We start from the raw sequence: 12,098 nt of genomic DNA, 5'->3' as shown, positions 1-12,098 counted from the left end.
CGTTTTACACCCCTTTCTCTCTTTTTAAAGATAAATAAATACCATTTTGTAGACCGTTTCCTTCTTTTCTCATACAGATATCAGAAGAACTCTGTCACTTTTTCCAGGAACTCCGTAACAGTTATCAATAGAAAACGTGACAGGTTATCAGAAGAACTCCTTACGTCGTGTAACACTTCCTCCCCCGTGATAATACATACAGTAGCTATTTTGTATTGATTGATCTCTAGCAGCATACCTTAATCATAGAAATGCGTCCATGCATAACGTCGTTTTGGTAGTTTATAGATTGATTGTTTGCTTGCATTAAATTTTATGATTTTAGATCGAATATACCTACAGAGGTTTTTGGCCGGAATTACTAGAATATTGATCCTACATAATATCTGCGTAAATGAATAATTACTAATAGTTAATGACAACAGATTTTAACCGAAAGTGGATAGTTAAAATACGTGTGTTTTCTCTATTAGGGTAAGGTCGTCAATGAAATGTAATTATCATGTTTTTCATTTTTGTATATCGAGGGCTTGGCGCAAAACTATTGTATCTTGTTCTTTATTTATATACACTTACAATAGTTTTGCACCAAGCCCTCGATATGATTTCCTTTAGCAATATCATGTTTTTACTCTTGTTTTTTAATAATGTAGTAGTTTTCGGATATAATAATATTGTAATATCAGCACGTCTTACTTATGTCCAGTTTGTAGACGTAGCGATTGTTGTTGGTTAATATCAATTAAGTTAATATCTGAAATGAAAATAATGAATTATTTTTATTGAACATATATATAAATATAATTAACTGATATTCTTTAACATCATCTTAATTATTACATAGACAATGACAACGATAGATAAATTATGAGTAAGATATTTCTATTTTCTGTTGAAATTTGATCAGTTAGAGAGTAATTCAAGTACTTCTCGTATTTGACCGATCTACATGCTTTCTCAGTGTGACTTAACATCTGAGTTAAACTACTACAGAATGTAATGAAACGTGTCTCTATAGGAGTTTTCTAGTGGACGTGTAAACAGGCGTCATATTTTAGTCGTAATGGATATATTCAGGTACAAGGAAGAAATTAATTTGATATGAATTTCATTTAAAAGTACAATAAATCCAGTTACCAAAAATGAATGTCAGTAAATGTGTTTCATTATTACTTGTTACTTTCGTTTTTAAGGAACGTGGCATTCCCATTGTATAATCGTCCTTGTTCAACTATCCCCTTCGGGTTCCTTCCCCACTCCATCCCAACCCCCTCCGCCCCGGCCTCATTTTGCCCCTTACCATCTCCTTCCACTACATCTATATTTAACATTAATTAATATGTACTTGTTGGATGTTTCAAGCAACCCGTCTGAAATATTTTTCCATTACAGCTTCTTTTTGTTGTGGGCCTACTTTGCAAATGCGTGGCTCTGGGGCTGTGTTTTTAGTGCTCTGTGCTTCCGAGAAATCTACCCTTACCTATTATGTTTTCAGTCTAAGCATCATGAATCAGGAAGAAACTGATATTGAAGAAATAAGACGTGAAAACGTGGAACTCTTGACGGAGATATCCCAACTATGTAGCAGGAAGGACAGGACCAGGGTGGAGAATATATTTCTTCTTGGGAAAATTGGTGCTGGTAAAAGTGCTCTTGTAAACACAGTAATCAGAGCCATTGCTGGAAAGAATATACCAAAGGCTAAAGTTGGACAAGGGAGAACACAGTCAAAGACTTTTACTTTAGAGAGGTACAGATTTAATATTTGTATCTAAGTTGATGAGGAAGTAATGTTGCTTAATTATTTTTGTGTGTCTAAGCCAAAATATATTGACCCCACGTCATATTTAAATGTTGAAATGTCGATGTTATTGCGATCATATTTAAAATCCCATAATAGGAGGTAAAACAAAAGCAGAGTCAGTAATACCTCTTAAAAGTTGAATCAAATCTCCAAGTCTTTAATAAGTACACATCGGGAGGGGGAGGGGCGCAATTCTACCCCGACACACATACTGCTATGTAGTTCGATTATTTGTGAACGGATTTCGTTCAAGTTTTGAATATAATTGATTTAGCATCTAGGACTTGCATACCCGTATTTTGATTCCAATTGATAAACATATAGGTATAAAACCAAAAAAAATAAAAAATATCACTGTTAAATCCGATTTCAGAAAATGGCATTACGCAAAATTCTAACAATGTGAAATGTTATTGAGCCACAGAACAGTTTGAAGGTCTGAATAATAAATATTTCGTGTATCCTGCCATTGCTCTCACAACATGCACACAACAGTGCCTCATCGACAGCACGTAGTTTCGGATGACCAATTGGGTAATATTCCTCCATTCCTGCACAAGGGCCTGTTGTAGTTCACGGAGATTGCGAGGGGTTGCGAGTCGTCTCCGTACTCGCCTGTTCAGCTCGTCAGAGTTATCAGTAACATTGAGATCCGATGACTTAGGCGGGAAAAGTAGCTGCGTCACGTTCTGTTGTAATCCGTCTTGCAGCAATTGCATGCCACGTCCAGCGGCTTGTTGGTGCAGAATTGCGACAGAATCTAAGATGTTCTTCCTGCTGGTACTTAGTTGTATTGAGATCCCCGCGAACAACTATTAAGTCTGTCTTTGTGTGTAACGACACTCCTACCTTTACTTTCACGGAACCACCGCCATACCGGTTTCATTGAAACACACACGCGTCGTTCAGTCTTTCACCTCGGCGTTTGTACTCTTGCATCCTTCCGCCGTTGTGGTACAAGTTAAACCGACTTTCTTCTGTGAACAGGAATTTAGACTACTCAACCCGTGTCATTCGCTGGTACCGGTAGGCCCATAGCTCCCGCTGTTGTCGTTGACGTGGTGTCAGAATAAGTCCCCTGAATGACCGTCCAGCTCCTATTCCCTGTTCGCGGAGCAGCTTGGCAAATGATTGTCGACTTACGGATCTAGCATGCGTTCCATTGATTGTCCTCACAAGGCATATATTGGTCTTGAAACGATCAAAGATTATCTGTAACGATCCGCGCATCCTGTGCAGGTATTATCACCCTTCGGCGAGGCTGCATTTGCTCATTATCAACTTGGTTTGTGTTGGACACATAACACAATATTTTAATTTCAATGATAAATGTACATTTGTATTATAATGTATTGTAAATAGATTCGTTTGTGAATATCTGCAGTCAAAATATTATTGTATAAATAAAATCCGACTTCCTACGTGTCTGCTTTTCCTTCTAGCAACATGCCGATTGTTCGACCGCACTCTTAGATCATATTAAACATTACAATTGTTATAGCTATATTATGCTTTTTAGGGTCAATAGAATTCTGGAATAACTAAATGAAAATGAAATTCGATATTTTTCCTTACGAGCATTTCCTCGTGCAAAATATTGAAATCGTATCAAGCACAAAACTTCTTATTCATTACAATTGAAAGATCTTATTATTTCTGTTCAGAAATCGCAAAAAACAAACCCACTTTATGTATAGTATAAAAGTAATACATTGAACAATATTTAATACATATCGGCTGTACAACGTAGTTCAAAGCGGAATGCTTTTATCAGCTCTTATCATTATTACCATTGTTACAGACCAGAAAATGAATACGGAATTTCCGGTGATACTGAGGAGAACTTTGCCTAAAATTAGTTCGGGGATTTCTCACCCAGGAACAACGAATGTTAAAATTCTGTAAAAATGACAAGACTAATGTATGCAGTCAGTTTTTCGCCAATCGTAAAAATGAAATCAAGGTCACACTTGACAGAGAGCCAGGGTCTAAAAGTTATGCTTATTATGGGATACATTTGTGACAAGTAATATTAAAATCCCTTCTTGGATAGAGAGTTATTGACCGGACTGAAAAAAGCCCTGTTGAATTTTGACCTCCAGTTGTGAACTTGACCTTTGAGTGTCACCGGTCCATATAAGTTCACAGCCAGTATAAATCTTTATCTAATACTCTATGAATAACTAATGATAACTTCATGTACTACAAGTAGCAAAATAACAAATAACAAATCCCAAGATCTTAATTTCACTAAACATTATTTATCACAATGCATACTTAGTTCAAAAATGAGTGCTACTCTCGACAACTTGCATTTTCTTCTTGCGGTTTAACACCTGTTTCAAGAGTAACTCTAATTTGGGTCTAGCATCAAACAATAAAAACAATCAACTATTTCAAGTGCCTGTGGTCTGTCGCTAGCACTGTAACTTTACTGCTTATCCAAGGTGATGTAGATTTCCCCATGATATCATCAACATCAGCAATGTTTGCAAGTAAATCTAAACCAGACTTTAGTAAGCAGGAGTGCCAGGTCAGTCATAGTTGTCATGATAGTATTCATGCTCTTGAGCTTGATCAAACCCATGTTACGTAACTTTACCAAATGGAAATTTTGTGAAACAAGTTTATTTTCCGGCTTTATATCCCTGTGAATGATTACTGGATCTTGTGAGTGCAAATATGCTATGGTTTGTGATACCTTTAATGAAACAGTCAACTTCACTTATTTAGTCATGGCATTTTCCTCATAACCAAAGAGGCAGTTATCCAATGTGCATCCTTCAATACAAATGCCCCCTTTCTTATTTCTTTACTCAATCTTAAATCGTTTAAATGTATCTTAGGTACACATGGAGTTGCCTGAGTTTGTGACTGAGTGGTTGGCGCTTAAAGCTGGACTCTTTCTCCATCTTGTTTGCATTTCCGTGTTTTAAGTATGTAACAAATAAGTAATAAGTAATAACAAATAAGTAATAAGTAATAACAAATAAGTAATAAATAAGTAATAAGTAATAACAAATAAGTAATAACAAACAAGTCATAAGAAGTAACTAAAATGTTCTTCCAGGGCTTCCATACTCCAGGGCTTCTGTAGTTGGCCCTAAGTGTATATGAAAAAACATGTATTTTGTGTTCGTAAGAACAAATATTGTGGCGACAGCATTATATAAACAAAGCTATTATAAGCCTATAAAACGAGGGGATATTGTTTACATTCCTTCAAATATCCAATTACTTTCGACTGCAGAACTAATCAAATACTAATGCTCAACAATTAACTTTATGTTAATACATTTACGTTCAGCTCTGTAATAATACATTATTTCTTTTAACAGTGTACAAAACTTACATTATTTCACAGGTTTGAAAGTTGTGGTGTGACGGAAGAAGATATTACTGATGAAACCCAGAGGGACCTTGTACTAGGGATGTTAAATCGTTTGCCCACCATTCTTGATGCGGCTGGAAGAGGTGACAATGACACAAGCGAATCTTTGATGGAAATTCTGGAACTTTGTATTGGAGGTGAACAGTCATTTAATGTTGAAGTAGATATGCTTATGCTATAGATAATAGAAATCGCTTTATTAAAGTATAAGGGATCATCACGTGTCCAATTTCTTCGGAGCACTATTACAGTGACATTACGATCAACGCGTATTCAGCTTCATCTGAACTCTTCTTATAACACCATAAAGGATCAACACGTGCCCACTATCATCGTAACTCTATTTTAATAGCATTAGGGGTAAACATATATCCAATATCATCCGATATAATAACACGAGTGATATACACGTGTCCATTTTTTACCGGAACTTTGTTGTAATAGCATTAGGGATCTACACGTGTCCAAGTAAATCTGAACTGTATTATAATAGAAGTAAACATCTACACGTGTCCAATTTTATGGGAACTCTGTTAAATATCATTAGGAATCAACACATGTCCATATGCATTTGAAATCTTTTATAATAGTATCAGGAATCACCACATGGCCAATTTCACCGGAACTCTATTAAAATAACATGAAGGATCATCATCTGTCTAATTTTATAGAAAACTCTATTAGGGATGAACACGTGTCCAATTTCATTGAGACTCTTTCATGATAACAGTAGGGACCAACGCGTGTTCAGTATCATCGGAACTCTATTATAATAGTACTAGGGATCAACACGTGTCTATTTTTATCCGAACTCTATTAAAACAACATTAGGAACCAAAGCGTGTCAAATTTCATCGGAACTCTTTTATCATAACATAAGGGATCAACATGTGTCCAGCTTCATCGGAAATCTGTTATAATAGCATTAAATATGGACACGTGTCCAAAATCGTTGGAACTCTGTTAAAATAGCGTGAAGAATCAACACATGTCCATTTTCATTTGAACTGTATTATAATAGCATTAGAAATCAAACATGTCTTATTTATTGGAACTCTGTTAATATAACAAGATGGCCATGATGGCCCTATATCGCTCACCTGAGTTAAGTTGCTTGCTGGAACAAATTTCTTTGCTAAAGCTTCCAAAACAAGAAAGTAGGTAAGTAGGTCATATTCATGGTCACTAAAAGTAAAACTTGGAACCCAAGGTCAGGGCCTCTTTTGACCCCAGGGGAATAATTTGAACAATTTTGGTAGAGGACCACAAGGCAATGCTACAAACCAAATATCAAAAGCCTAGGTCTTGTGGTTTTAGACAAGAAGATTTTTTTTTTAAAATTTCCTATACAAGTCTATATTAACCACGTGACCCCGCTGGGCGGGGCCGTATTTCATTCTAGGGGGATCATTTGAACAATCTATAGAGGCCCACTATATGATGCTATATACCAAATATCAAAGCCCTAGGCCCTTTTGTTTTTGACAAGAAGATTTTCAAAGTTTTTCCCTATAAGTCTATAGAGACAGGGTGACCCCCAGGACGGGGCCGTATTCCTAACACTCTTTGTAGAGGCCGACTAGATGATGCTACCTACTAAATATCAAAGTCCTAGGCCTTATGGTTTTGGACAAGAAGAATTTCAAAATTTTTCCTTATATAAATTTATATAAACCACGTGACCCCCAGGGTGGGGCTATAGTTAACCCTAGGGAGATAATTTGAATAATCTTGGTAGAGACCCACTAAGTGATGCTACATACCAAATATCAAAGCCCTAGGCATTGTGGTTTTGGACAAGAAGATTTTTAAAGTTATTCCTTTCGGTTGCCATGGCAACCAGAGTTCTGTACGGAATTCAATTTTTTGAATGTTTTTTAAAGAAGACCATCCAAGGATCATTCCTGTGAAGTTTCATCAAAATTGGCTTGGTGGTTTTGGAGGAAATGTTGTTTGATGGAAAGTGTGGACGGACGGACGGGCGACGAACGGACGGACGCCGGACGGTGAGCGATCACAATAGCTCACTCTGAGCCTTTTGCTCAGGTGAGCTAAAAACATTAGGGATCAACACATGTCCAGTCTCATTGCAATTCATTATAACACTGGAACTCTTCTATAATAGCATTATGGATCAACATCCGTCTAATTTCATCGGAACTCTATTATAATAACATTAGTGATCAATAAGTGCCCAATATAATCGGAAGTCTGTTATAATATAACATTAGTGATCAGCACGTGGTCAATTTCATCGGAACTCTATTATGATAGCGTTACATAAATTAAATTGCTGTTGAAGTTGAATCATGTTCGTATTGGCATAGGCGCATGGTACCCAAAAGAAACAAATTCTGTCATATATTCTAGGTTTTTGGCTGTTATGTGCCGATTTCAATCAAACAATCCAGCCAAACAGCTGCCCTTAAAACTATAGATTATATTAAGAATGCTTTGATGATTTTTATTCTAACAAATTCTGAACATATATAAATGTATACTCTGTTACTAGGCTACATTCCACCTGGTACAAGCATAGAGGCTGTGGAAGCACTACAAGAAAAATACGGTGTAGGTGCTTTAAAGGATACGGTCTTCACAAAGTCGCAAGACGACCGGAAGGTTACAAAGGTTGTATATGTTCAGAGCGGTCGGGAAAAAGTATCAGAGGATTTGGTGAATTGTCTTCAAAAAGTACTGAGAAAAACCGACCCCGAAACACTCCAGCCATTATGTAAGTACACCATTTAAAAAAAAAAATACTTTGAATACAATTTATCTACACTTATACACTTTGCGTCTCGTTATTTTATTTCGTGCATTATATTTGAAACTTTCGCTGTTTTAACAGTGTGCGATTATCATTTGGTATGTGTTTACAGAGACGTGTAGCGCTTTCAATTACCTCTCAGGACCAGACTCAGTCAAACCGGATATGAAGTACTGATGAATTGTTGCGGTTTATGCTTCAAAGAGGACCTGATTAACCTTTACGGCATTAGGTTATGTTTCAGTGCCGTAAGGTGGTCGTAAAAAAATCGACACGTAGACGGGTACACGGACCACGTGTTATTTTATCAAGTTCATAAAAAAATTGAGTCCTATCATGTTTATAGTTGTGCCCCGCTTAAGCCAGATGTGTTGAACATTGATTATTATGAACACATTTTTTTTTCAGATACCGGTGAGATTTATGTCGTGATTACAAAATACGATTTGGTTAAGCACGATTGTTCTTCCGACGATGAGAATGAACATGTTACCTTAGAAGCATTTGAGAGAGAGGAAAAGAACGTTGCTGACTTGTTTAATATCCAAGGTGCACTTAAGGATAACATGATACGCTGGGTTAGTTATACAGATACGGTTGACACCGACGACCCAAAAATAGACAACACCGCACTAAAGTTCATTAAACGCATGGTCACGCCGGGAAACCGTCAGCGAAATGGTGCGGTCGTGAAACCCGTGATAACTCGCTTTACCGAAATGAAGCTAGAGGCAAGGAGATGGTGGAGAAATCAAAACTTCACATTGCCATTAATACTTTTGATAATTATTGGGCTTCTTTTGGCGATCGTGATGTACATGTGTTTAACAGCAACCCCAACAAACTGACAACATATTGACTGGTCATCGGCAGATATTAACGTTTTGTCTATAAGTATTCTGTTCAAGGAGGTAGTTTACCTTAAAATTTGTATGTACGCATGCCTAACCGGAAGCTAACGTTAGGATTTACGACAACTTTTACGACTACCTAAATGTATTTGTATATTCATTCTTCTATAACAAGTTCATTAACTTTTCTACGACATGGTGTTCAACGGTTTAACAAGTCAAATGGTTTATCGCGGCCAGAAATTTGTAGGAACCGGACAGAAGTTGCGAAATTGTCATTTGTGCAGGAAAGTAGCGTTTACCATAATGTCCAGTACTGGACAGGTATAGTGACCATGCACGGACACAGCCAATTTTCTCAGAGGGGGTACGATCCCCTGCCCCCCCCCACCCCCTGGAAATTTTGAAATTTAGCACTTCATTTGAAGGTAAAATTCTTAGTTTCTTTAAGATAAATAATATGAATTATGTCGGGGTCGTATGTAGCAGCAGCCGCATATACTTTACATGCAGTCCTAATGTTGCCTTTTTCGAAAAACATTTTCTTTCCTTCTTGTCTTCTTTCCTTTGTTAAAGATTTTCCAGAGGGGGTCCGGACCCCCGGTCCCCCCCCCCCTTCTGGATCCGCGCATGGTGACATATCATGCTTTCTGTTTATGCAGGTAAACTTGTGTTTGGTTAAATTTCAACAGAGCACAATTGTCTGAACAGTGTCAAACTCATTACTGTTTTTTCAGACAAGGGTGGAAAAAAAGTGGTAGACAATGAAAGCAGTAACAGTTTTATCAAAAAAATAAACAATGAGACAAACATTTCCAACATCTTTGGACGGTTCAAAAATCCCATGTTAAACATACGATAAAGCCCGAAACGCGTGAAAATGTTCCGAATGTAAATCGGGTGAAGTACGCGCTCTATGTATAAAATTAGATTGTGCGTCTAGATTGATTAAACTGGGCGAGTCTACTTACTTATTACTTGAGGATGAAAAAAAAAAGCGTATTTTTTAAATGTTGCTCTTAAACAAGGGTGGCGGTTGAACTACTAAAAGTACAACAACAGTTAATTCACAACAAATCGTACGGTATGTTTTATAATCAGTAGAAGCTAGTCGTATTTACGCTTATGAGACCTGTTTCACCCATAAGTAAAGAATTCACAGGTCCATCATGAAATATTTTCCCCAGCGCGTATATACTTGTCCTATTCAAAATGATCGCGGCCTCATCGGCCGCGATGAATAATGCTAAAATTATGTTAATATATTTGTATGTCACAAGAAACTGTATATGTTTACGTTACAATGTAGTAAATCATTTGAACTGCATTTTGAATTTTTGTTGAAATATTGAATTTTGCAAAGAAACGCTACAAAATATTGTTGCGTTTGAATCGACGTAATCGACGCCATGACATTATGTGTCAGTTCCTGCGAAAAATAGATAGCTTTTATCTAGAAAGTAGGCAATGTTTTTATTTGAGCTATTTTCAAACAACCATTATTTGCCGAAATATCTTTAGGAGGCTTTCGCTTTGATTAATGATCAATATTTTTCGGTTTATATGTACTTATATAGAAATGCCATACAGTATGTAAAGAAACTCGTTACCGATGTTATAGAGAATATAGTTGGGTGCAATGTTACTTATTACGACCATTTTCAAAGAAAAATTGGGCACTATTTTTTCGTTTCCATAGATAATTTGGTACTTATATACTAAAATTATATTCTTAATTTGTTCATATTTCAGTAGACAAAAATAACATGTTGAACTTAATTAATGTTACCATTGAAAAGAGACTGGTGACCTATACATGTAAATTTAAAATTCAAAGGCTTTGACACCGGTCTATTTCAAGGAACACAATTTCAGCGTTTTATCTGTTTTTCAACACTATCCATGAGACTTTTAGTTGCAAGCACAGCGGTTTTTCCATATAAATGGTCAGATTAGAAGTACTGCTTTAAGTATTTTAAGCTGTGATATAACTTACTTTAGAAATAAAATGTTTGAAACTACATTAAACGAAGAAGATGAAATAATTTAATAAATAGTTTCGAAGAAATTACGATAAAAAGCAAGATATAAGATATTTGAAACATCTCTGTTGTCATGCTTACATTAAAGTTAAGATAAATAGGGAAACATGTAAATTGTTTGATATTCTGCTGATAATATATCCCTTATATTCCATTTTGGTCATAAAGAAAATGCCACTGAAGCCGTCTAAACCCGTTTTCATAGGTAGTTGTTAAAATAGGAGAGAAAATGCGTTAAATAAGTAAGTAAGTAAGTTTTATTTGGCACAAGTGTACATGACATGGCAATATAGCGATAAAACAAATGACAAATCAATGCATAATAAATATTACATAGTGACAAACCAACAAATCATTAGACAGTTATATCATATTACTCAGCAAAGCCATGTAATGCTCACCAATACCAGGGATAACACAAAAAAGATGAAATGATTCTTCTTATTTCCATTGTGGTCCCTGTTATTGGCGGCATGACACAGAAAGTCATGTTTAACTGTTATATTTTGAGTAATAAAGCAAGATACATAATCTTTAATACTGAATAATTTATGAAAGCTAATTGAGATCACATATATGTATCACAGTAAAGGATTTATCACATAATATTTCATGAGGAATGATCAGTGAAGGATAAGATGATCACAAAGTTGTCAGCCAAAATAGAAAACTCACTACTTCTGACGAAAATAAAAATATTTATACTTTAAAAATGTAAGTATAGCTACATTTAAATGAAATCAGTACAGCAGCAAAAATAAAAAAATATAAATGACTGAGATAAGAATTATATTGTCTGTTTAAATCAATTAAAAGATTTCAATATGCTACAACTAAGAGACTATTAAAATCAATTAGGCATTAAAAAGGATTTGATGGCATGCTTAAATGAATGGGAAGATTCAATATCCCTAAGATGTTGAGGGAGACCATTCCACAAAACAATCCCATTGTAAGCAAAAGACTTTTACCAAAGCTACCCATCCTCTCTGGCAAAGAAAACCGACCTGTATCAACAAAGGAATAATTAGAATCAAAAGAATTTGATGATGGAAGTGCAGACACTCTAGATCTGGTGCAATGGTCATGGGCTGGAAAATGGGATGTAAAATGCTCCTTAAGATATTCCGGTGCAGTGCCTGACTTTATTCTATGGACATGACAGAGTTATCTGATCTACTCTCTTTGAGACAGGCAACCAATTTAGAGACTTGAATTGCTCTGACCCAACATGAGACCT

The 12,098-nt window shown here is 36.0% G+C and overlaps 1 protein-coding gene across 4 annotated transcripts; it reads left to right on the top strand.

Moving 5' to 3' along the window:
- Nucleotides 1–243: 243 nt before the first annotated feature.
- On the top strand, nucleotides 244–10,143 carry LOC123560126 (uncharacterized). Of its 4 annotated transcripts, XM_053516602.1 has the most exons (6): nucleotides 248–474; nucleotides 908–1,077; nucleotides 1,496–1,750; nucleotides 5,169–5,332; nucleotides 7,708–7,929; nucleotides 8,374–10,143. In XM_053516602.1, exons 2-6 carry the CDS (start codon nucleotides 1,064–1,066, stop codon nucleotides 8,811–8,813), a joined length of 1,095 nt encoding a protein of 364 aa, XP_053372577.1. In that variant the 5' UTR covers nucleotides 248–474; nucleotides 908–1,063; the 3' UTR covers nucleotides 8,814–10,143. The 4 variants fall into 4 exon arrangements, with proteins under 4 accessions (XP_053372580.1, XP_053372577.1, XP_053372576.1 ...); XM_053516601.1 differs by lacking the exon at nucleotides 908–1,077 and having other exon boundaries at nucleotides 249–474; XM_053516603.1 differs by lacking the exon at nucleotides 908–1,077 and having other exon boundaries at nucleotides 249–493.
- Nucleotides 10,144–12,098: the final 1,955 nt, after the last annotated feature.

This window comes from Mercenaria mercenaria, chromosome 10 (assembly GCF_021730395.1).
Source record: "Mercenaria mercenaria strain notata chromosome 10, MADL_Memer_1, whole genome shotgun sequence".
Taxonomy (NCBI): Eukaryota; Metazoa; Mollusca; class Bivalvia; order Venerida; family Veneridae; genus Mercenaria; species Mercenaria mercenaria.
The sequence above is the reverse complement of the archived record's forward strand: the minus strand, read 5'-3'. Positions and strand labels throughout refer to the sequence as shown.

Coding starts and splice junctions, on each gene's coding strand:
- LOC123560126 (XM_053516601.1), top strand. CDS start 416: ATGACAACAGATTTTAACCGAAAGTGGATAGTTAAAATACGTGTGTTT. Junction 1,751..5,168: donor AAGACTTTTACTTTAGAGAG/GTACAGATTTAA, acceptor ATTATTTCACAG/GTTTGAAAGTTGTGGTGTGA. Junction 7,930..8,373: donor CGAAACACTCCAGCCATTAT/GTAAGTACACCA, acceptor TTTTTTTTTCAG/ATACCGGTGAGATTTATGTC.